Below are 26,331 nucleotides of genomic sequence, written 5' to 3'. Positions count from 1 at the left end.
CTCTCTCTCTCTCTCTCTCTCTCTCTCTCTCTCTCTCTCTCTCTCTGCTGCGTGGGGTTGAAATTATATGGACACTCACCTCCAGCAGCAGCCGTCCTTCCTGCACAGGGAACCCTCCATATGGATGGTCTTTGGGTGAGAGGGCCTGGGCTGGCCATGCACGCGTTTCCTGCAAGACTGTCATAGAAAAATACATAGGTGAACCCTTTGCAGAATCCAGGCCTTAAGTCACATTTTTCTTGTGTTTCCCTAGCCTCATCCCCATGGCTCCTACTAGATGTCCAGCCTGGGCTATGATATTATCCTGTGAAGGACATGCAGGATATCCATGAAGCCCTGGGAAGCTGTGTGGTCCACAGAGTTGGTAGAAGGAGCCAGTCCAGGCCCCAAGCCAGCATGGAGGGGTAACTAGAATGTGAAATTGAGCCCAAACCCAAGAACTACCCTGCCCCACACTGCTCCCTGGAAGATGCTCTTAATTTCCCCACCCTACTCAACCTTGAGACAAAGGCTAGCTTCCTGCTAGATGCCCCTCCATGACCAAAGTTCCTGCTGTTACCTCCTGAGACCCAAGTACCAATGGATCCTAACAGCACTGGCGCACATCCCTTCTCAGGCCAGGTCAGGCCAAAGCCTAGTGGGTCCATCATCTCCCATGCCCTCCCCTCAATGAGGCCAAATACTCTCACCCGGCAGCAAAGGAAGGCCCCTGAGGATGCTCACCCTTCCCTCAAATGCTCCTGGGCCCATGAAGATGCCCACTTTCCTGGTACCCTATCCAAGTCTGGTCTACTCACTTTAGGATGAACAATTCAAGGTTCAAACAGGTAGACAGTATTTTCTTACTGAGCTATGTTCTAGGTCTGCTACAGACTCCCACTCCACTATCCAGGAGAGCCTAGTCTGGGACATAAAGTCCTGTTGTCAAGGGCTACAACATCCTTAAAAGTACTCTCATTGCCTGTGAAGGATGGGGCTTCTGGGCCAGGCATATTAATGAAAGCACTTCTTGAATCAAAGTTGTATCATCTATCAGTCATCCTGACCTGGGTATCCCCTGATGTCTAAGAGTAGTGACTGTCTACAGTCTGAGCCTCACTGTGACTCCATGCCTCCTTTTCCAGGTGGTTCCTACCAGTCTCTTGTCAGCTAGTTCCATGAAACTGAACTTCCCCTTTCCTGGAGCTCTCAGCATCCCCAGAGGCTTGAGGCATCCCTGGAACTTGTTGGGAATTCAGGCTCCCAGCCAACACTGCCACTCTGGGATCCAGATGCTTGTTTAACAAACCTCCCAATCAACCTGCTCTTGGCCCTCTAGGGTTACCTGGGACCATTATATGTAAGGAGACCCCTTATCCTCACCCAAAGCTATTGCCTCTTTGGGGCTGGCATGCCCCCAAGAGGCCATGGAATATTCAGATCATCCTGTCCAAATACAAGGGTATTGACAAGGATAAAAAGCCCAGCTTAGCAGGCCACCCTCCCCAGAGGGAGCCCAGGAGACTATGAGCCCACTGTGGCTGTGGCGTGAACTTTGATCCCTGGTGTCTTTTGTCTCTCTCTCTTATTATCCTGGACTCCCACAATTAAGACTGGTTTCTGTTCGCTGCATTAAGTGAAGAAAGCAGATCCCTCCTGAGAAACCCGAGTCTCTGGATATCTCTAGGGCAAAGAGGCAGAACCAGACTCCTTGAAGCCCACCCAGCAGTCTTCTGTCACAAGTGCCCCCAGCCTGAGCCTCTCACCTGAAAGTCAGGGACACATTGAGTTTCCAGATTGAGTTTCCTCGGGACACCTCAGAGGGGTCCACTTTAGTGTATGTACTCTGCGTTCATGCAGTACTCTGCTTTCCCTGTGGTGATGGCGATGGGGAACTAGGAGGCTAACAGATCCGCAGAGGCGCTAGTGTCCTTGAAGGGCAACCCCCACCCCCCACCCCAGTACCATGTGTCTTGCATGCTCAGTGAACTGAGATGCTGCATCCACTACATGTTCCCTAGTGCTGGGGAGAGGGGGAACAGAACAAGCAGGCTCGGCCTGTGTAGATCCCACAGGGGCCCCTGTACCAGCCGGGCGGGGTTCCAGCCCATCCACAGGATCCTGCCGGCCTCCCTGCGGAGGACCACGTTCCCAGCGTGCACTCTACCACACGGGGTTTCCCGCCGACCTGGCTCAGGGCGGCTGCGGGGCCAGGACTACTGTAGAGGGGCGCTACGCCCACGGAAGCACAAGCCAGATGTGGGCCAGATCCACAGCGGTCCCCAGCCCCGCCCTCGACCAAGTCTGCCCCCCACCCTACGGGCGCGGCTGAGTCCAGATCTGAGCTCCTGGGACTCCGCCGCCCCCATCGCGTGCCCTGGCGCCGCCGGCTTCCTCCTGCGGCCACAAGCGTCACGCGAAGTCTGCCATCGCGTGCGAGCGAACGGGGCCCGCCCGGCCGGCGCGGGGGTGGAGGTGGAGGGCTGGACCCGAGGGGAAGGGATGGGGTGGGGCCGAGTCCCGAGGCGGGGCCTGGAGGGGAGGGGATAAAGTGGATCACTGAGCCGGTGAGGAGCGCGCTGTGGAGCCTGGCGTTCCCGCCTGCAGCAGATGGCCGCGGCGGCTCCTTCTTGGAGCTGGTGGGAGTTGTGGAGATGTCACCGCAGCCTCACCGGGCGCAGCTGGAGGGCAGGCGCCCAAAGGCCAGCAAATGGGCGCAGCGCATCAGACCTGAGGGCCACTGGCCTCCAAGCCTCTGCCCCCCACTGCGCTCTGCTTTCTTCAAGGCGGAGGCAGGGCTACCTGACAGGGGCTTGCTTGTCTGTAGGACTTCCTCTGCCCAGCCGGGCTCCAAGGCAGTGAGCAGGGTGCCCTCCAAAACAGGTTTCGACCAGCCTTGCTGAGGCTATTGGGCTGGAAGAAGCACAGCAGCTCTCGCGCCTCGGAAATGTGCTAGAGTGCTGTGCACAGTGCCCAGCTCGACCTAAATTCACCCTGGGTGTCCCGGTGTCGTGCCAGCCCTCAACCTTCCCACTCAACTGCAGAGGCTGGCAGGTCTGTAGCCCCCAGGAAACTCAGGCACTTTTGAGATTCTCAGGGACACCTCAAGGAGTCCACAAGTGATCACAGTCAACTGGAACTAACGAGGCTTTCACTTTTATTTTCTGCACCTTTGAAGTTTCTTTGGACAGCAAGAATTTGAAGAGCTACCATGAAGGTAACTGAAACCGAACGTAGGATTCCCTGGATAACCCACCTCCTAGCTAACGCATTTCCCTTTCTTCACACCAATCAGGCACAGCAAACTGTTGGCCCTGGGTGGAACCCTGTGCTGTTAGGGGGCTGCACACACCACTAGTGACTGCTGGGGGTCACATGCCTCAGTTCAGCCAAGCGTTCTTGGTGAAGGAGAAGGGAGAAGACTGGGCTATCTCTGCTTCTTGGAGGGGGTGCTATATGCCTGGAAAGTGGCACCCTCTTTGCTCCCAACCCCAGTAACATCAATTCCTACATCAGAGTGGTGTCTCTGATCAGGAGGCCCGCCATCCCTGCTGTCATCCTCCCCTGGATTTGCTGTGGTCAAGGATAAAGCTTAGCAAACCAGGTGGTGCAGAGATGTTCCAGAATTTTGGCTAAAGTTTTCAGAGTGTTTTTAAGGCTAAATAAAGTTTATTTTAGATCTTCAACAGATAGAGAGGTGGGCCCCAGGCAGAGCAGGGGGAGATGGCTGCAAAAAAGATAGAGAGAAGAGGAAGAGGGGTAGGAGAGATGACTCTCCACTCAACACAAACCTAGACTCTCCTTGTACCAAGCTGGACTGTCCTCCTAGGTAGCTGCTGTCTCTGATGCATCCTCTGGGCAAGGAGTAGGACTACCTGAAATTTCATTAAGCCTACATGCTGTGAAAAGTCCCAGCACCTCAGATGAGAGGGACAGGTTTCCACCAAGACTCAGTTTATAGCACCACAGTCCCCTGTTAGCAGAAGACCAAGGGAACAGCAAGGTAGAAATGGGGTGGACAAACTTAAGGCCATGTACCACTCGGGTGCTGTGCTGAGGTCATGCTGTGCTTTAAGGCTCTACCAGCCAAAAACCTGCCTCACATCTTTCCTACACAGGAAAGTGTAAGGACCAATGCACTCAGGTGTATCACACAGGTTTATCACAGAGGTCCCAGAGTACACAGCTGTCAGGGCTGTCTGAAGAACACCCAGCAGTGCCCAGAAGGCAGGAGCAGCTTAACATGAGAAAAGGCACGAGTGGCCAGCATGGCTCCACCCAACTCCAGGGCACATGTGGGCAGCCAGGCAGGCACAGTTCCGGTTGCCATCTTGGCTCCCTGGTTACTTTTCCTCTTAATTGCCACATCCTGGGTTCAGAATTTTGAGATCCACATGGAAGCGCCAAGGTTCTTAATAAAATGAGGAGGCCCTGGAGTCAAGTTTTAAGTCCCTGCTCCTCGAGCTGCTGCCCCCACCAGTTCTCTAGTGCTCAGAGTCATGCTGTTACCATCTTGGCTCTCGGGTTTTTTTCTTTCTTTCTTGCCCAGTCCTGAGTTCAGTTTTTATATCAATATAGAAACACCTATGATCAGGGAGACATTCATCTTGCATGATAAGATTCCTCACATGGTCCAGCACACACACACACTCAGTCTTTTGGTATTTTCTTAAAATCAATGAGATCCCATGTATGTGGCAGGAATTCTGTGTCCTGATCCCTAGTAGGTGCATCAAGCATTCAGCAGACTGCCTAATGTACAGGAGAGCCCCGTGCCCCTCACATTTAATGAGACTGAACATTCTGGACCCACAACAGGACTCTGAATATATTTCCAGGATTGTGGAACCAACACCTGCTGTTACCATGTGAACCCATTTCTCATAAATCCTGCCCCTGATGATCTGTTTCTCTAAATAATGCTGATGAATACATCCTCCAAAGCCTGACTTGGGATAAAACACTACCATCTCAGCATCAATCAAGAGTCCATGCTCCAAATCACAGTTTGAGTCAGTATCCACAGGGTTGTTCCCTTCTCAGCCATCTAAGATAAGTGTGATGGCAATGTGCCCCTATCACCCAGCCTAGCTTCTAGGTGTGCCCTACCCAGGGCTGTATCCATTATGAGCCTTTGGGGTCTCTGCAGTGACCATTTATTAATGTTAGTATCATTCAAAAATGCCACTCATGGCCTAATTCCCTCAGGCAAGAAAAGACATTGGGAATATGAATAAACATTTGTCTCACCCAAACACACCATTAGAAAATCAGAGCACAGTTCAAGTTGCATATTACATCAAGTTGCTACATTTACTGTAGAATTTCCAGATTTTTCAAATACACCAGTGAGCATTAAAGATTTTACACTTCCACGTAGCTCACAAAAAAAAAAAAAAAACCCACAAGAAGTGCATTTCCTTTGAGTTGCTGAGGACTGGGGAGCATGCAACCACATCCCTATACATTTCATCATAACCACTTGCTGAGTTCACCTTCCCACAGATTCTGTGGTAACTCTAGTCACACAGTTGTCCTGCAAAGAAAAAGAACCCCTGCTGTCTTCAAATACCTATCATATGGAAGGTGAAACCAAAACTAGCTCTTTGGGGGAAATGAATATGATTGTGCACAGTGACGATCCATGTTTTCTTCACAATATGAAGCATCTAGTGTAGCAAATTCTGGGCATTCTTACGAAGTGTCATCTAGAAGTTCACCAGTATCAGTGAAGGCTCAAGAAGTGTTTTGTAAAATAAAACCAAAAAGTGCTTTTTAAAGTAAAATGTTTGAAAGTAAAAGATTTATTCAATTAATAAGTGCATTTCCAGGTGAGTGGCTGAGAGATGACATTCTGTAAAAGACAGGAACTTGGAAGGTGGCAGTGAGATGGAAACAGAGCACAGAGCCATGGTCTTACTAAGGACAGGGTAAGCAGGGTCCCTGCAAACTGCAGCACCCTGGACACCAGCAAGCCTGGCTTCAGAGAGCTCATAGAAGTCACATCTGAAAGATCAGACAGATATATGCCATAACTTGGCTTCAGGGATTGGCCCTGTCTCTCCCACTAATGGAGAAGCAGCATCTGGATGCAGGTAGTGCCCTTCATAAAGGACAGGTACTCCAACACAGACAGAGGAGCCTAGGTACTTTCCCCATGCCAGGGTCCTTCCCCAATCCCCTTGAGAATGCCTCTCCTGTGGGACTAAGGGATATATCCTCCACAGTCTACACCCCTCAGTACTGCCCCTCTTCTACAAATAGAAGCTGGTATGATCAGCAACTGGCACTTGACCCTTGGGTCCTGAGTTACATGTCTTCAGCATCCCTTATCTACTGCCAGTGCTCAACTCTTTCCACACTGCCTGGGGTCTAAGCCAGGAAATACTTTTAGATACTACTGACTGATACTGCTGAAAGATTTACACAGAAGTTACTGAGTCCATTGAGAACTAAGAGCAAAACTGGTTACCCATATTCAAAAGAGTGAAACTTGACCCCTATTCTTCATCGTGATCCACAAACCCCAATTCAGACTGGATGAAAATCCAGAATGTTAATTTCCTAAACCATAAAACTAGTAGGAGAAAACGGGAAACACTACAAGATATTAGTATGGGAAAAATGGAGTGGGGGACGGCAAGACAGTTCAGTGGGTTGCCTCCAAGCCTGACAATCTGAGTTCACTCCCAAGTCCCACATGGTGGAAAAAGAGTGGTCTTAACCGCTGAGTTATGTCTCCAGTCTTTATTCAATTTCTTTAACAATCATATGAACTCTGTGAGCTTTTCATTTCTTCTGAGTCAGTTTTAATAAGCTGTATTCCCAAGGAATTTATCCATTTGTTTTCAAATTTCAAATGTATTAGCATTAGCCCTAATTTGCTCATAATAATCCCAAATTATCTTTTAAATCTCTATAGCATCTATAATTGTGCTCTCTTTATATGAACGGTTCCGTCGGCATGTGTTTATTTGCTAAGGCTAGTTAAGGCCCTGTAACTCTTATTTCAAAGATCCTCCAGCCCCGGAGTCCCACATTCTTCTGCACACCCTTCCCAAAGGTTATGAAGAGCTGAGTATTTCCATGTGGAAGAGGTTCCCAGCATCCTTGGCCTGTGAGGGCAGTGTTTAGTATCTGTATTTTGTTGAGTAGTCCTTGGGCGATATCAGCAGACCCCAGCCTTTATGGGCACCACAGTACATAGTCTTTTTATATTTTTAATATATTTTCCCTTTTCCCCTTGATCACTCACTAGAATTTGTGAAGTTAATTATTTAAAAAGAACTCAGCTCTTCTATGTCATCAATATCTTCTCTTTCATTATTTTCCCCCCTGGTTCTCTGTTTATTATATTCTTCTTCATTAAAAATGTTTAGTTCATTGCTTAGCTCATTAATTTTTGGGTTTTCTTCATTTATATGTAAACAAGACTAGTAATTTCTACATATCCTTTTGGCTACATCTTGCACATTCTGATTTGTAAATATCTCTATATTCTATCGTGCTTTCCTCATTGACCTAAAAGTTATTTGTGTTATTTCCAAATAAAAGAAGTTTCAAGTTATCTCTTTATCATTGATTTCCAGCTAATTTGCAATCAAGAACACACTATAAGTTCTTTATGATTTTATCTTTTGACATCTGCTGATATTTGCTTTATTGGCCTATGTTTCAACATTTTTACAGTCTCCATACAGGCCTGAGAAGACTGGGACTCTGCAGTTTTGGGGTTCAGTGCTTTATGTTTGCCCATTAGACCAACCCTATTTTTGCCTTGTTCAAATATTTTATAATTTTCACTCATATTTAGTTGTTCCATAAAATACTGAGTTATTCAGTATCTTTCTCTCTGATGATGAATTTATGTTTCCTTATAGTTCTGCCAATGTTATTAGAAGCACTGAAATTTTAAATTATTTTATTCATTTGATGAAATCAATCACTAAATAATTGTGTAGTGAATCATCCACTTCCCCTCCCTGATGCTTTTTACCATCAAAGAACTTTTGGGGCATGAATGTAGAGACATCAGTCTCTCTCTGTTAGGTTTTCCCCAGTGTGTTCTCCCATATTTTTGTTCTTCCTTCTGTACCCTCATACTTTTAAATTTTTTATTGGTTTTTATTTTATGTGTTTGTTATGTGTATGTAAGTGCACCTGTGTCATGCAGTGTTGTGGAGAATGGAAGAGGATGTCAGATCCTTGGGAACTGGAGTTACAGACAGTTGTTAGCTGCCATGTGGGTGCTGGTAATTGAACCAGGGTATTCTGCAAGAGCAGCCAGTGCTCTTAACCACTGAGCCAGCTCTCCAGCCCCTACCCTTAGACTTTAGATGTACTCTTTGTTAATACCATATAAAAATCTATATATATTTTAATTGGCATAATTATTCAATCTATATTTATTGCAATTATTGATATATTTGGACTTTTGAAACAAGATACTCAACCTCCAAAGGTAACACAAGGATCTTATAACTAAATCACCCTTTGGTTCTATGTGCTATTGTAGCTATGCATTCATTTCTCTTTTTGTTTCCTACTGAGTATCATCATCGTTTCAAACAGCCAATGGTTGATTTACCAATATATTCACCACCTTTTTGCTTCTCATTCCTTCTTGCATCTCAAAACCTTCCATCTGGAATTCCTTCCCTTCTGCATGAAGTCCATCTGTCCAGAGTTTCATCTAAAACCTTTATCTTTGTGTTTTCAGCTTCTCTTAATTTTTGGTCTCAGAGTGTTAATTTCCTGCCAGCTCATCAATTCATTTAAAAAATATTTTATCTTATACTTCTGGCTGTCCTCAACAGAACAGAAGATTGGTTACCTACTGAAAATGGAAGTGATGGTTTAGCAGCAGATTTCTTACACTAGACTCTAAATATTGGAAAGGCATTGACCTGGCAGCTTTTTTCACTCATTATAAAGAATGCTAGGATGGAACTCTTCCCAGGTGCCAACTCTTCCCAGGCCCCACAGGAGAGCTGGAGTGATGGCAGAGGGGGTATTGGGTGAACGTTCAGGAGGTTGACAGATGTTTCAAGTCCAACGGTACCCATACCGTGAAAGGGTGGGTTTTTTCTCTCCTTATGTTCAGAGGTGCTTCACTCTATGAGGCTACTATGCCTTCTGGGGCTGAAGGCTGCTGTTCTTCCTCCTCTGAGGAGCAAAAGCTTTGAGGGAACCTGGTAAGTAAAAGGCTTTAGGAGAAACAACTGCCAAGTCAGTAGGTTGAAGGTGCACGTTTCCCAAGGACCAAGTAGACCTTGCTGTTTGCAAACCAGTCTGGGACGGTGAGGTATAAAACCTATCCAAAAGAAGACATAAAAGCAGGCCACAGGAAGAGGAGTATCTGCCACCTGGGGCAAGGAAAGACATGTGGTACCATCCCTCAGGAAAGGATCAGCTGCAGAAAAGATGGTCTAGTGTATGCTGATCTCTTAAGACACCCAGAAACCCCTAGGGTCCCTTGCCTGCTTCCTGTGCCATCTCACAGCCATGCCAGCCACATGGGACAGTTGACTCTCCTCTCCCCCTGCTGCTTCCACACAGGAGGTCAGGAACAGCAGCACTAATATACCGGACTGGAGGAAAAATCAATAGCCCCAGCCTCCCACTTGAGGAACATGTCAAGTTTTAACTGTCACTAAACTTGTACAAATGGCCAAGCCAGCCTGCTGGGACAACGTGATGGAGACACTGATCTATCCTGCCTAAAGGCCCCTAGACTGTTCTAGATTCAACCACAGGTAGAAGGAGGCCCATACGCAGAGGAGTTCTGCTGGGGTAGCAGGAAAGGAAACCGAGCCTCAGCTGGTTCCTTGTATTCTGGGAAGGGACAAGAAATTTAGGGAGAGAGGAAAGGAGGGAAGGGTTGGTCAAGGTTCTCTCTAATTGTCCAGACTGATCTTTTGAAAGCAATTCAGAGGTAGGACATAAAATCAAGAGTGATCTTTCTATATACTTACTATATTGTTGGGGAAGCCATTTGATCCCAAGTCTCAAGTCTTTCCAGCATCAACTTTAAAGTTTATCCACTCAGATAAGGAGACACCCAGAGATGATTCACCCTGAGGCATGTTACCCCCCAGCTGTGAGTCTGTGACTTAAGTATGTACTTCTGAGACATAGTGGTAGAAAACCTGGGAAAAGCATTCCCATTCCAAAAGGGAGAGACTGAGGGAAGAAAGATGATGGTCCCAGGCAAGGCTAAAGCCTGATAAGGCAAATTGCATGAGATCTTGAACTTGGGAAACATCTGCTTGCGCTTGAAGCTCTGGGTAGGCAGCCTCAGTCCACAACAGCATTTGCCTGTTCCCTCTGATACTCTGCCCCTTTATTGACAGAGAATGCATATTGGCAGCCAAATAGCTCTGTCTTCCCATCCTGTATCCTTTTCCCAAGTTGGAGGTCTCTTCTGGTATATGTCCCCCTTCCTCCTTCCGTGGTAGCTGATTAAATTCGTGGTTTGTACCACACAGTTTCTTTAGTAAGTGGTTTTTCCGCTGCACCCTCTCTTATTTGTTGCAATATGAGTAGGCTGAGGATTTTCCAACTCTTTAAATTCTGGTTCCTTTTCTCTTAATTTCCCCCGCCACGTATTTTATAATAGGCACTAAGGAGAAACAAGGAGCACCTTAGCAGTCTGCTGAGAAATCCCTGCCACTGAGCATCTGGCCACACCACTGTGCAGGTTCTACCCTCCACAAAACACCAGGACAGGGTGTGCTCTTTGCTATTTTATGAACAAGGGTCCCCTCTCCTCTGGTTTCCAATTACAACTCCCGATTCCCAATAAGTCCTCAGAAGAGCAACTTAACGTATACATTTCTACTCAAATTCTGCTCAAAATGACACATGTTCTCTGAGACAGGAGCCCACCCTACAACATCTCTTTTCTTTCTGAACCTTCTAGGATCACATTTAACAACCATATTGCCAGGGATAGACCCCACAGTCAGTTGGTTTTTCCAAGCATACACCTAAGAGCTTCTGTAGCCACCAGCACTCAGAGGTAGAACACAAAATCAGGAATGATCCAAAGCTACTAGTACATGTCTTCATGTTTGTCCTGACAGCATCCCACTTCTCAGTACTTGGTCTGCTAAGGCTGCTTATAGCAAAATACAACTGGCTAGGTAGCTTGGACCACAGGGAAATTTATCTTTTCATGGTTGTGGATGCTGAAGGTCATGGTCAAGATGTTGGCCAATTCAGGTTGTGTGAGGACCCTTTTTTGGTTTGTAAATATACATCTTGTTGCCATGTTCTCACAAGGCCAACTTGGGTGTGTGTTCACAGAAGCTTCCTGTATTTCCCACTTATAAGGGAAATAATTCTGAAAAGATCAGATTTACACCTTTGGGACCTTCTTTAGCTTTTATTACTTTTTTAGAGGCCCCATCTCCAAAAGCCACCACACCCAGATTAGGGTTTCAATATATGAATTTTGGGAGGACACACATATTTAATGTATAACAAGGGCCATAAGGAAAAGGATAATCCTTCAATGAGAGCAGAAAAATTGTATAGTTTAGCTTACTAATTGTATATATTAGTCTTGGGTTTCCCAAATCACTAATAGTCTCAAGGAGCACGTGATTTTTACATGCATTATGAATGTGATATTCCCAAATTCTGGGTCTGAGGTAATACCTGGTGATATCATGGTGCTTCTGTACTTGTCCAACTGGATCCAATATGAAACAGAATGTGCCATATACCCCAGGTAAGCATGAGAGCCAGGACCGACTTGGGCAAGGGCTCAAGGACAATCAGAAGTGTGTGGGCAGGTATCTGAACCTTGAATATAGGCTCCAGGATAGCCAGAAGCATGTGGGCAAGTGTGGCAGGTTGAGCATAGAACAAAAGGACAAAGGGGCCCAGACCCCAGCCAGAGTGAGTAAGGTCCACTGGGAGGAAGCAGCAGGGACAACAGCAGTAGCAGCTGCACCACCATAAAAAATCTGTAGGTTTTCATGAGAGCTTAATCTGGACCTCTGGCTCTTTTCCTTATTTGTTGTGTTTTTAGGACAGTCCCTTCTCCCTGGCATGGCTCTCCATAAGAATGCACATTTGCTTGCCTGATGAATGTTTCCATCCCAGTGAGTCATCGGGTAGATAGATGTTGTCTACAGGCCAGGCCTGGACAGGATCTTCAGCATCACTGCCCAAACACTTCAGTCCTGGATGGCCCTTCTGGGCCTTGTCCTGGTGACAGCAAAGAGTCCCCAGGGACATATGGGACAAGCAAACCCATGATACTTCTGGACTACAATAATGGAAGCCCTGGCTCCATTAAAGCAGGATATAACTGTCTCTTCTAGTCACTCCCCAACTCTTTCTCTTCACTTGAAATTTCCCCTTTTGTGGATAGCAAAACTCACAAAAGTGGAAAATCCCAGCCCTGACTATTACTCACAGAAGATGGTAGAAGTGGAGGGCTGTGTAACTGAAAAATGTGGCCTTGCTCCCACAGAGATCAGATAAATAAAATTGATATATCCTACTGCTTTTTAACAACACATGAAAGGCAACATTAAACATTCCAAGCAGCTTCTCGGGCCACTGTCACCCTCTGAGGTTGCAGCTTCTAGTTCACGCCCTTCTCAAAGGTAACATTTTATGGCAGTTTTAATGAAATTAGCTCATCCATTTGAGTCAACAAGCATAAACCAACATCCAATTTTTTGTGGCTTCACTTTTTTCTAACCACATGGTGGAAATGAGTTCAGGAAAGTTTTTAGAATTTCTTTTCTAACGTACGGCTTTCAGGGATTAAAAAAAATCAGAATCCTTGGTGGAAACGTGTACTATTGAAATCAAAAAGGGTATTAGTTTACCCCAAAGCCACAGCACTCTCAAGAAGTCTGTGGATTGTGAGGATTCACTTCATCTCTACACAGTGGGATCCTCAGGATACAGTGATGCAGGCAGACAATAACTAAGAGAATATGGACTGTGGAGTTTTGTTTGTGAGGTTTCAGAGGGGTGCAAAGATTATGGAGAACTGGATTAGTGCACATTCTGTGATATTTTGGCTAAGAATCTGTGTGTGCTGATCAGCTGGGGATGAAGAATCAGCTGTGATTAGTGACAGATAAGCATCACTGAAGTGAAACCTTTTGTGCCTCATTGGGACAACGGGTACTGGCCAAGCTGGGGATGAAAAATCAGCTGTGATTTATAAGAAATCAGCACCGTGAAGTGAAATCTTCTGTTCTTCATTGGAGCAGTAGGAAAATATTTCCTCAAAGTCAGCAAATGGAAGTTTGTCCAAAAGGACCAGAGTACATCTCAGCTTAGAAGCCAAACTTGGCAATGCGTAAGCATCGACTGTGTGGTACTGATTTTGAAGGCATGAGAGATGCAAGATTGAGGTCATGTAGAGAAGCTGAGGTTTGGCACTGTGTGGCACATTTGGAGTCCCTAAAAAGAGGCTATTGGTGAAGGTGAAACCTCAGCTTTAGTGGAGACTCAGGGAGATGCCAGGACTATGGGATGTTTGCCAAGTATAGCTGCAGGTGTGGAGCGGAGTCAGCCGCAGGAGGAAGCTGTGCTTACTGCAAATGGCAGATCTGGAGAGGTGGGACTGTCCGAGTCTTTTGAAGCAGGGGGCTATACAATGAGTGCATCCTGGGATGCTGGACACTGGCCTACAGGATTTCAATTTACATTATTGGATTTTTATTTTTCTTGGATCTCATTGTCCTATGTTCTGATTCTTCCCTTTTGCAATGAGACTTTCCATTCTGTGCTACTGTATGTTGGAAGTATGGAAGTATATAACTTTTTTTATTTTACAGATGCTTGCTTTTAACAAGACTTTGGACTTTTAAAGAAACAGTAGACTTGGAGGGAAATACAGGCTCTCCCTGTAGCCCCTGGTACCTGCTATGCAGACCAGTCTGTCCTTGTTCTCACAGAGATCTGTCAGCCTCTGCCTCCCCAGTGCTGGGATTAAAGGCATTCACCATCATGCCTGGCAAGACATTACACTTTTTTTGACAGGGTCTTCCTAGTCCCAGCCTGCCTGGAACTCACTATATAGACCAGGCTGACCTTGATCTCACAGAGATCTGCCTGCCTCTGCCTCCTGAGTGCTGCAATTAAAAGTATGTGCCACTACATTTGACAACATTAAACTTTTTAAAGTATTGGAATTTTTAAAGACTACGGGACTTTTTAAAGGTGGGCTGTGTTTTATATTATATTAACATGAGCTCTTGGGGACAAGGAATAAAAGGTTATGGTTTTAAAATGATATGTTTAGATGACAAGTTGACAGGAGTTGAAATGTCCTGATTAACTTTAACTGTCAATTTGAAGGCCTACAGTCATCTGGGAGGAAAATCTCAGCTGAGGAAATTGCCTAGATTATGTTGGCCTGTGGGCATGTCTGTAGGACACTATCTTGATTGATGATTAATATAAGAGGACCCAGCCCACTGTGGGCAGCACCATCCCTAGGCAGGTGGGCTTGGGCTATATAATAAAGATAGTTGAGCATGAGCCTGAGAGTAAGCTAGCAAGCAGTGCTCAGGAACCATGGAGGGTGCTGTATGAGAAAGCTAGCTGATTATTCCTCAGTTAATGGTGCTATTTGAGGAAGTAGTGAAACCTTTAGGAAGTGGGGCCTAGCTGGTAGAAGTAAATCACAAGCCTTTGATGTTTACAGCCAGGTCCCCAATTCCTGTCCACTTTATGCTTCCTGGTCCACTGTGATGTAAACTGTGCTGTTCTGCCCTGATCTCTCTGCTTTTATAGATCAAAACTCTCTGAAACCATGAACCAAAATAAATCTTTTCTCCACTGGCAAGGAGGGGAAGACTGGCTGTGTATAAGCCAATCTGACAGACAGCCAGCAAGAAGCATACTCCATGGCTCCACAGAGTATGACTTAGAATCGTAAGCTGTGTTATCATAGCAAAAGATATGAAACTAAAACATTCCTCACCTCTGTCCCAAGGTCAGGTGTGTATGGCTGATTCAGTACAAGGTAGGATAACAAAACACATTTTCAGCTCTGGAAAGAAGTTTTCCATCCAGGGCAGCCCTGGTTTGGTCTTTGTAGTCCAGACATGAAGGCTGACCTCAAAGGCAACATGAGTGGGAAGGGTGATTGCATACTTCTGATCTCAACTGGGCCCGGGTCAGACCCCTCTAGACTCCAGTGGATCCAGGTTAGGCCCAACAGAACACAGATAAAATCCAGCTAGACCAGGGGAACCCAGAGCAGAACCTAGCAAGGCATAGGTGAAACCTAACTGGTCTCTGGTAGACACAGCAGGTCTAAAGTGAAAACCAGCTGGGCTCAGGTAGACACAGTGGGCACAGATAATAATCCTACCTTGAAAGAAGCTCTTCACTCTGAGGTAACTAACGCTGAGACGCAGAACGGAAAGCTTGTCCAGCTTGGAGATGATGTCAGGTGGGAATGGCAGCAGGCTGGCCAGGTGGTCCAGTTCTGTGTTGAGACGGTCCCTGTGCCTCTTGGAAGGGTTTGATTTCTCAGCTCCCATGATAGGCCTCCTGCAAGAAGAAGGACTCAGTCATATGGGTCTCCACCAGGAGCCACTGGCCTCCCAGGCTAAAACCTACTCTCTGTGGTGACCTTACTAGGAAAATTGCAGTTGCTGCCCAGACAGAAAAGTGCTGATAAGAACTAAAGTTCACTCTTTCTTGAAGATACACAACTTCAAGATGTGAAGAACTAGGGCTCAAAAGATGGCTCAGTGGTTGAGAGCACTGGCTGCTCATGCAGAGGACTCAGGTTCAATTCCCAGCACACACGGCAACTAACAACCACCTGCAACTCCAGTTCCAAGGGTTCCCACATTTTCTTCTGATCTCTGTGGGCATTGTATGACATGGGCGCACTTACAAACATACTAGCAATACACTCATAAACATAAAAAATAAAAATAATTTTAAAAGATATGAAGAACTGGGGCTGGAGAGATGGTTCAGTGGTTAAGAACACTGGCTGTTCTTGCAGAGGACCTGGGTTTGGTTCCCAGCACCAACATGGCACCTAACAACCATCCATAACTCCATTTCTAAGGGACCCAATGCTCTCTTCTGGCCTCTGTGGGCATTATATGACACAGGTACACTTATACACATGCACACAAAACACAAATACACATAAAATAAAAATATTTAAATAAAAAATTTAAAGATCTGAAGTCCTGAAAAAGCACATCAATAAACTATAACTTGGTATTTGAAGAAAACACACAGAGAAAGAAAGAACTATGTGAGCACAGTCTCAGGCAAGGATGAAGGGCATGGCCACTGGCTGTTGATTCTGGTAAATTTCTCAAACCCTCTGTGCCTGCTTCCTTGAGGTGGGAGGATGACTGTCTGCCCATGACTGTCTGAACAAGAGAGTGCATGGAAAAATGTGTTTTCATTCAACTCCTTTCAGAGTCTTCTTGACACCTAACTAAAACCTAGGAAAAATATAAGTTGCCATGCCAGTATGTGACAGGCTCCTGATCCTAAGTACCCAACCTGGGCGTTCCAAAGAGTTCTTGGGCTTTATAGTTTACAGGATGATGAATTCAAGTTTGAGTCAGGCCTGTGAGTATAAAAGCCTAGAAGATGATTCTAGGACCTGCCAGGCATAAGGACTTGAAGCCTCCAAAGCCCCAGCACCCCAAGGGGCAGAGAGGGCCCTTGGCCATCACTCCACATGACTCAGGAGACCTGCTCACCTGTAGACAGTTTCACCTGACCTCAACTACCTACCTGGAGAGGGAACCCCCAGCATCTTTATTTGACTCTTAGGCCACAGTGCTGTCCCTCTTCTGACCCTCTTTAATTGCTGCACAGAATCAACCTTCCTGATTCCTATTCTCAGTATCACACACACTTAAACGTCATAGCAGCAGCCAGCGTGGACGACTTGCAATGAACAGGAGAGCAAAAGGCCTGTTTTTAGAAGAACTGCTGAGCACCTGGCTCAGCAGGCCAATGCTTTCTAGGGGTTAGGAAATTTCATGGTTAGGCGTCCCCTCGGTTTTTGAGGAGTTGGGTACCTTGTGGCCAGAATTCCCCACTTTTCTGATAGTGTTTGGCAGCACCAAACCCAAGAGCTATTCCTTTTTAAAAGTGAGATGAATCTCATATAACATAAAGCCATCCATTTGAAAGTGAGCAGCTTCCTCCTGGCATGGTGGTGCATGTCTTTAATCCCAGCATTTGGGAGGCAGAGGCAGGCGGATCTCCATGAGTTTGAGGGCAGCTGGTCTACATGGTGAGTTCCAGGCCAGCTGGGGCTACAGGGAGACCCTGTCTTAAAAAGACGGGAAAAAAGAAAGCAAGCAGCTCCCTTCAGTTAGTAGTCATAATACTGTGAGATGTGACAGCTCTACCTGGTCTAGAGATTTTTATAATCTAGAGGAACATCACTTACTAATGAGCATTCTTTCCTATACTCCTTCCTTTGGTGTTGGCAACCACCTGTCTGTTTTCTCCCCATGTGGACTGACCTGTTATGGGCATTTCACACAAATGTACTGAAACATGAGTGACAGTTCATCTACATTGTAGTGAGTGTGGGTATGCTTCTTCACCTTTTTTATAGCTCGATAATATTCTAATGTATAGATGGAACACGTTGTTGATCTTTCACCAGGTGGTAAATCTGGTGGTTTTCCATTTCTGATCATTGTGACTATAGCTTCTCTGAGCATTCACTCAAAAGACTTTGCTTGAATACATGTCTTGAATGTGGACACCCAGGAATGGAATAGCTGGTTCTGTGGTAATTCTATGCTTAATTTTTTGAGGAACCATCAAGTTGCTTTGCACATAGCTGCATTATTTCACACACCCACCAGCAATATACAGGGCTCCAATTTTACACATGCGTTTCTCCACTATTCAGTACCGTTTTTATTATAGTCATATTAATGGGTATAAGGTAGTATTTCCTTGTGGCTCTGATCTGCACTCCTGATGACTTATGAGGCTGTGTGTCTTCTCCTGAGCTTGTCCATTTTTATATCTTCTTTGAGAAATGGTTATCTAGTCTTTTAATTGGGCTGTTTTTGAGTTGTAAGAGTTCTTTACATGTATATTAGACCCTAATCAGATACATGATTGCAAATATGTTCTCCACTCTGCATTGTCCTTGGTTATATGTCTACTTTTGATACTTTTTCAAAAAATTGTCAGCCAAAACTGAAATAACCTGGTAAAGAAGACCTGGCATTACCTGGCCAGAGACCCGCCATGTCAGTGACAGATACTGAGGATGCCCCACAAAACAAAGGGAACATCTGATGGGCAGCTGGGGTGGGCAGTGAAAGAGGGGAAGAGAACCAGAGAAATACTGGGTAGTGAGGGAAGCAGCAAAAGAAGGTGGGCTAGGTGCTTGGAAGGAGTCAAAGTGACGTCTCCACTGGATGATAGAGATCAGAACTGTTCTTTTTACTGTAGCTCTGGGTCTATCCAAGGACCTAACTGCCCTCATGCATGGGCTCTCCCTTTCCTACCCCTCAACTCTAGTTGTTTCAATGTCCTGGGCAGTCCTCAGCTTAGCAGAGGCTCCTTAGGTCACAAGCCCAGCTTGCTTCTCACCTCTGCCCAAAGCTAGGGGAGAGGTGGCCTTGCTTTTTCACACAGGGTGGTGTCTACAACCAGCTCTGCCCCTGCCCCTCAGATCTTTCTACACAGAGCACATGAGAGGTGTTGCCTGTAGTGAGCTGGGCCCTTTCACCCCAGACTTTTCTATCAGGATAGAACATTGCCCAGTGAAGGAGTGGTTGTGCTGTGAGCGTAGTACATTTGGCTTTCCTCTTCTGGCTCTCAGGTTGCCTGGACACCCCCCACTGCTATACCCTTCACTCCATTTCCCAATCCCAGTTCCATAAAGTAGGTGGGACCCATCCAGGTGGATGAATGACCAGGGGCTGAGGGGTCATTTGGAGAAGAAATAGTCCTCTGTCCATTCTGGGCTAGTGGTAGACAAATTTGGAGGCCAAGGTAAAATTCCCACTGACTCCGGAGAGAGAAGTAGTAAGAGGTGAGGAGCAGGGGCTTCACCCAGCCTGAACAACACAAAAATGGCTTTGAGGAGCAGTGAGTTGGGCACCTGGACAAAGCCACAAAGGAGCCCTGGACACCAACAATACAGAACAGCTATGGATTAACCTAACGAGAGACATCCAGGACACAAGGACAAAACTACAAAATGTTGCTGATATATTTAAATCATCTAAGTAAATGGAAAAACACACCATGTTCCTGAGTTGTAAGATACAATATTGTCCCCAGTAAAGAAAAGCAGGTATGGGCTGGTGAGATGGTTCAGCGGGTAAAGGTGCTTGCTGCCAAGCTTGATGGCCTGAGTTCAGTCCCTGGGACCCACATAGTATAAGGACAGTTCTGACTCCCGCAAGTTATCCTCTGACCTCTACATGCATAGCATGGCACAAGCACCTGTGTGCACCTTCACATACACACAGTAAATAAATGTAATAAAAAAAATTTTTTTGGCCTTTTTGAGACAGGGTCTCCCTATAGCCCCAGCTGTCCTGGAACTTACTATGTAGACCAGGCTGGCCTTGAACTCACAGAGATCCACCTGCCTCTGCCTCCCAAGTGCTTGGATTAAAGGCGTGCACCACCATGCCCAGTGTAATAAAATATTTTTAATGAAAGAAAAGAAAAAGCAGATGAAAAGAACTCGATGAGTGCCACAACTTCACATTGTCATGAGATGAAGACACTGGCCCTGTTAAAGACTTGGGGGCCCTAGAGGATGAGATATGGAGCACCAAACGTGCTGCTGGTGACACCATTCGCTATGGGATTCCGAAACACCCATAGCCCCCTGGGTTGTGGAGAAGAGGGTTTTGATAGCTTCACTGACACTCTCACAAAGCACTTGCTACTCATGGCATGGCAAATGGTATCAATGCCAGCCTGCCTGTGTCATTTACCCACATCCTCAAGTCCCCTGGGGATGGGTGAAAGGGTATTGTTTGATGCCATGTATGCTGTAGATATGTGTTGCAGTTGGAGAACATGGATCTTAGTGGACAGCCAAGGACTGAGCTAATTCTCCTGGCTAAGTGAGTATACATCACACTCCCAGACTGTATAGCAGGAAGAGAGCAGAATATACCAGAGACTTTGAGATGTACAAATGTGTATACAACATGAGCATATACGGAAAGGTGGAAGCACATACATACTGCATCCACATCCCAGGAAAGGTTCATAGACAGTGTTAAAATCAGATGCTTCCTGACAGGGGACCAGACTGTGGAGACATCCCCTGAGGTGTGAGCCAAGCAAACAGTCTATCTTTTCGGAGAATCTGTAAATAAAATGTTAGCCGATGTAATGGTGTACACCTTTAATTTCAGCACTCAGGAAGCAGAGGCAGGTGGATCTCAGTGAGTCGGAGTCTAGCCTGATCTACACAGTGAGTTCCAGGCCAACCAAAGCTACATAGTGAGACCCTGTCCAAAATAATAAAATAAAACAAAATGTAAGAGCTCAACATCTCAAACATGGCCTCACCTTTACATTAGAGTAAAACCATTAGTAAGGCAAAAATGAATAAACAATAAAAAATAAATAAATAAGTAAATAAATAGTAAATCAGCTCTGGTTCCTTCTATAGATCAATGTACTTGAGCTGAGTGCCAATGTTATTTTCTGTCCTTATTTGTGTGACAAATGTTACATAAACCAATCTAAATCTCTGCACACAGGAGCTGTGTTCCTGAGGGGTAGGGTCCGAGCCCTGGGTTCTCCCATCTCTATAATCCAGAGATCCTTAGGCGGGGATGATAAGCCCCAAGGATCTTCCTCATCATGTGAAGCGTGAGGAGTAAAACAACCCTGTAGTACCCTCCCCTGACAGGGTGGCTCATTGCTGACGGGAAGGAAGTTTCCAACATTCTGGTGACTTATCCTTTACCCAAATGAGGCCCCACCAACCTCAGCCTGTGCTTCCTGACAGGTCAGGAAAGTTTCCCAGGAAAGTCAGTGGCAGGCCACACTTGTATGAGACTCAAAGGCTACTATAACCTTGCCCACCAGGAAGGCTCTCTAAAGCCTCTCCTGTACCCAAGAAATTCTTTCTTCTCAGTGAAGGCATAGAACACCTCTCTTATTCCCCAGAGATATTAGGATGAAGGGTATATGATACTCTACCGCTTCTGAATGGGTTTCCTTCTCTTCCTGCCGGCATATGTGCACTCTCCGGGTGGAATCATCATTTTTGACCCTAAAAGAGAAAGAGGGCATCAAGTCAGTCACATGAAGTGACAACCATGTGGCATCCACACATGTTCCTACTCTAGTAGGCAAAAAGGTTAGCCAAAGCCCACTGGCCCTCACACAGACCAGCCCTGAAGGTGAGAGGTTTTACTATTAGAACACAATGTGGAACAAGATAGGGGCCTGTAAGAACTTCTCACATTTCCACTCCGAGTGGAACAATCACACGTGTGCTGGGAGCAGAGCACGTGCAGCCGAGGCTCAGGGAGTGTCTCCTTTCAGAGGGACATCACCTGTCTAGCTGAGCAGGCCCTCCTGTCCCCACAGACCCTCTTGTTCCTACAGGCTCTCCTGATCCCACAGGCCCAGTTTACCTTGTATTTTGGCTAACAAGCCCCCACTCTTCTGTGTATTATCTCTTCTCAGCTCTAAGTGCTGGACTTCCACTATGGGCACTCATGCTCAGTTACCTGAAGCCCAGCTGATGGTGCCTTGTGGTGTCAGACATAGGTACATGCCTACCACAGAGGTTCCTGAAGCAGCCTAGGACCTACACTTCAAGGCTGGCAACTGCCCATCCTCTCCTCAGGGATAAACAGCCTCATTGTGTCATAGAATCTTGATATTTCCAGCAGTGAGGACATCTAAGGCTTCACAAACTTCCGTAGACCCTTGTCTCAATGCCCACCCACCCAGGTTGTGGACCAGCAGCCTGCAAATGTAAACGTGTAACCCTGCCTTGACCTCACATGGGCATCATCTGAAAGAGGTAAGCCCACACTCATTTCTACCCTTGGAAGTGGCTGTGAGACTGTCAGAATAATGTGATTGACTGACTGCAGGGATATAGACTGATAAGCAGAGAAAACTCATAAAACAGATCTGCAAAAACTAACTGTATAACAGTGAGTAGCATGCAAAGGTTCAGAGAAAAAAGTGTTCCAGGGACAAAGAAGGTGTTACCTGATAACAAGGTGGTCAGTTTTCTAAGAAGATATTGTAATCCTAAATGTGCATATACCTGACAATTAACACAGCTGAGAGCACGACTCAGCAGAGGCTTTAACATTCTTTGCTCAGTGATCAATAGAACAAATAAACAGGACATTAACACAAACACAAGCTGTATAAACAACAGCAGACTGCAGCTCAGGGTACCACAGAACACACCCTCTAAATCCAGCACAGCACACATTCTGTGTGCATGGAACATCTACCAAGATCGACAATATTCTAGGACTTACACATAATCCCTAACAAATCTAAAACAACAGAAACCATATGAAGCATATTCTCTGACATAATGGAATTAAACTAGAAAGATATCTGGAAAACTCAAAATTATTTGGAATGTCTAAATTTAGAAGAAGTTTTAAAAATATTTAGAACTGAATGAAAATGAAAATACAAACATATCAAATTTGGTGAGACACAGCAGTAAATGCCCATTAGAAAAAGATAAAAAGTATCAAATAATCTAAGCTTCTAGCTGAAGTACCTTGAACAGAAAATAAACCTAAATCAAGCAGAAGGATAAAAATAACAGTTATACAATTTAAACATAAAAATGAAGAAAAATCAATAAAATCAAGTTAGTTCTTTAAAAGATCAGTGAAATTGGCCAGCCTCTCTCCAGAATGATCAAGAATTAGAAAAGGCATATATCACCAAAATCAGAAATGAGAGAGGATATTACCAAAGATCCCATGGACATTAGGAAGAATATAGAGAATATTGTTATGAACTGTGCTCCCCATCCCAGATTCATATGTTGAAGCTGCAACTCTCCACATTGACATGGGTCCTGAAGGTAGGTGACTAAGGAAATGAGGTCATTTGGTGGCTCCTGTAGCCCTTAGGAAAGGAGTAAAAGGAACTGGGGTTCTTCCTCCTACCACTTGATTAGGACCCAGGGACAACAAGGCCATCTACCACAAAGGAAGACACACTCACCAGAAACTGAGTTGGACAGCACCTTGGTTTTCAACGTCTAACTTCCAGAACTGTGAGAAGTGAACGTCTACCATTTCAGCTGCCCAGGCTGTGATATTTTGCTCTGGCAGCCCAACCACACTAAGACAAATAATTTCCAAATTGATAAATTCCTTCAAGAGTATAAACTAGCAAAACTCACTCAAGAAAATGCAAGTAACTTAATTAGTCCTATATTCCAAAAAAGAAAATCACAGGGGCCCAAATGACTTCCCTGATATAGTCTACCAATTCAAAGACATAAAATAAACTCCATTGCCTCCAGGAGAAAAACCAAACAAAATTCACGCACAAGTTCAATATTGCTCTGCTATCAAAGCAAAGACATTAAAAGATAAGAAAATTATAGATCAACACCCTTCATGAACATTGACACAGAAATTCACAATTAAATATTAGCACACAGAATCTAACAATACAAAAACACATCAGAAATAAAATTTATCCAAAGAATTAAGGATTTTTTCAGCACCTGAGAATCAATTGCTGCAATTCATTATATTGATAATAATAAACTAATGAATAAAGTATTTATGATCATCTTCAATAATTCTTTGACAAAATCCAAATCCATTTATGAACATTAAAAACTATGGATAGAAGGGACTTTATTGAATTTGATGAAGAACATTCGCAAAAATCCTACAGCTAACATCTTACCTAATAGTGAAAGGCTGACGATTCCCCCAGATCAGGAATAAAGCAAACAGCTGCGTATCTCTACTCCTATCACACATCTCATCTGTAGATTAGACAGAGCAATAAAGTAAGAAAAATAAATAAAAATCATAAAACTCCTCCCAAAATAACACAGGATATTGCCAAACCTCTTGGTTATCTCCCAGAACTAGTAGATAAAACCCTGCTGGTGAGGCAAGGACATATTGGGGTACACGACTTGAAACAAGAGAGTGGGAACTGACCTGAAAGCCGTCAAACAGTAGTTTGCTGTCATAACACTAGATGATGATATGCAAACTGCCAAGGGAGAATAACAATCAATGGTCCATCTCAGCCCTGAAGCCTAATAACCAAGACGATCGGCATGGCAAACTAACTCTATTGGTGCAGTAGTGGAACTGTTATTTGAGGGGCAATCAACAGTTATCTAATTGGATTTAAAGCCCTCTTGATAGGAAGAAACTCATGGGTGGCACTGTAAACTCAGCCATATACATGTGGAAAGAGAGGACATAGATCCTGGAGAAAACCTTATCTCTTTCAAGACAAAAGAAACTCCTTACTATATGCTACATATCAATCCTTATATTTACAGAGAAGCATGCCATACAGCACTCATCAGAGAAGCTTCTTTTTGCAACTGATGGAGACTTCTGCAGAGTTCCACATCTGGTCAGGCACAGAGAACACACATCTGAGAGATGCCCAGTACCAAGTGACACATCTGCAGTTGAATCTCTATAACTAAAGTTCAGAGAGCATAGCGTAATAAGGGGTAAAGAGAGGGCTAATGCATCCCTCAACTCTTACCAGTGAGGCTTCCTTGTACTGCAGAGGGCGATGCACACAGAAGGGCCTGACTGGCCAAGTTTTGGAGAATAAGAGGCTATAGAGTGTAGGATGGGACTCCTGTGTGGAACCTCACCCACCTTCCTTCAATGGCTCAGGGACCATTGAGGAAGAGGAAGTAGAAAGATTGTAAGAGCCAGGGCTGGTTCATGAACACAGGGAGGTGGAGGCTTCCAGGCCACTAGAGGCTTGCTCATGTGAGATCCAAGAAGCTCCATTACAATAAAGTATTTCATATCCAAATCGTTCATTATTAGTATCAAACAGAATAATTTTTAAATCCAAAGAATACAATATTGGGTACAGCCAAACACAGCAACAAAGGACACCAACAGATTCTTTATCAGAGACAATACAAGCAAAAACACAGGGAAGGGAAGCAACATAGTTAAAGCCCTGGAAGAAAAACCTAGACTCTAGAATTATTATTATTATTATTATTATTATTATTATTACTACTATTATTTTGGTCTTTTTGAGACAGGGTCTCCCTGTAGCCCCAGCTGGCCTGTAGCCCCAGCTGGTCTAGAACTCACTATGTAGACCAGGCTGGCCTCGAACTCACAGAAATCCTCCTGTCTCTGCTTCCCAAGTGCTGGACTAAAGGCGTGCACCACCACACCCAGCTTAGACTCTAGAATTCTAAATGCTATGAAAACACCTTTCAAAAATGAAAAAGGTTGGGCTGAAAGATGACTCAGCAGTTGAGAGCTTGCTATTCTTTCAGAAGACTAGAGTTTAATTCCCAGCACCAACTTTGGGTGGCTTACAACAGCTCCAGGGGAATCCAGTGCCCTCTTCTGGTCTCTGTGGGTAACCCCCCTTCCCCAACACACATATGCAAAGAAAATAAATCTTTAAAAATAAATAGATAGGGCCAAGCATGGTGGTGCACACCTTTAGTCCCAGAACTCGGGAGGCAGAGGCAGGCAGATCTCTGAGTCTGAGCCCAGCTTTGTCTACATAGGGAGTTTCAGGCCAGCTGGGGCTACAGGGAGACCCTGTCTCAAAAATACTGAAAAAAAAAGGAGATAAATAAATAAATAATAAAAAGATAGTTGTCTGTTTGAACAACAATGACAGTATATTGTGGCATTTATGACATGTGGACCAAAAGCCAGCAGGAAAGACATACTGTCCATGAGGTAGCATAGCATTACCAGAAACTAGTACTGGTATTCATCTACTATTTCTAGGCTCCAAATCACCCCTGCTTGCCTGCTCTGCAGGAAGGGGCCTTTGGGGCACTTCTTCATAGAATGAGCATGATAGTAAACCTTCCAGGAAGGGGCACCAAAGAGACCCTGGAAGAGAAAGGGTTCTCTTCTGGTTCCAGATCTGGTTTTTCCCTTAGCTCTTGCTCCGCACTACAGAGGCTAGGAATCTCAGCAGCCTCCTCTGCTACCTGGAGAGCTGAACTACATGTTCCAAAGGTCTTGAGTCTCATCTCTAGGGAGGGAACCTCCTTAGGTGCTCTTCCTATACCCCTGAGTAACTTTCTGAGTTCCCTTATCATCTTTATAGTTACTCCAATGTTACAGTTAATGCTTAATACTAAAGTTAATCAAATGCAAATGGAAA

The 26,331-nt window shown here is 45.1% G+C and overlaps 1 protein-coding gene across 5 annotated transcripts in view; it reads right to left on the bottom strand.

The window, feature by feature from the left end:
• Positions 1–26,331, bottom strand: part of Ahrr (aryl-hydrocarbon receptor repressor) — a 91,609-nt gene that overhangs the window by 60,813 nt on the left and 4,465 nt on the right. For 4 of the 5 annotated variants that reach the window (XR_003846988.1, XM_008852486.2, XM_029555770.1 and 1 more), the window contains exons 2-4: positions 21,163–21,235; positions 15,335–15,516; positions 80–177 (exon numbers count right to left, since the gene is read on the bottom strand). Coding sequence is in view for 3 of the 5 variants with exons in the window: in XM_008852486.2 (XP_008850708.1) it covers positions 80–177; positions 15,335–15,516; positions 21,163–21,227 (345 nt within the window). In the remaining 2 variants the exon portion in view is untranslated. Of the gene's footprint in view, positions 1–79; positions 178–15,334; positions 15,517–21,162; positions 21,236–26,331 lie in introns of those variants that run through there. The other variant, XM_029555771.1, reaches the window with a different exon arrangement.

This window comes from Nannospalax galili, unplaced genomic scaffold, assembly GCF_000622305.1.
Source record: "Nannospalax galili isolate Female #2095 unplaced genomic scaffold, S.galili_v1.0 scaffold1146, whole genome shotgun sequence".
NCBI classification, from domain to species: domain Eukaryota; kingdom Metazoa; phylum Chordata; class Mammalia; order Rodentia; family Spalacidae; genus Nannospalax; species Nannospalax galili.
Note: the sequence above shows the minus strand (reverse complement) of the source record. Positions and strands in the feature narration are given on the sequence as shown.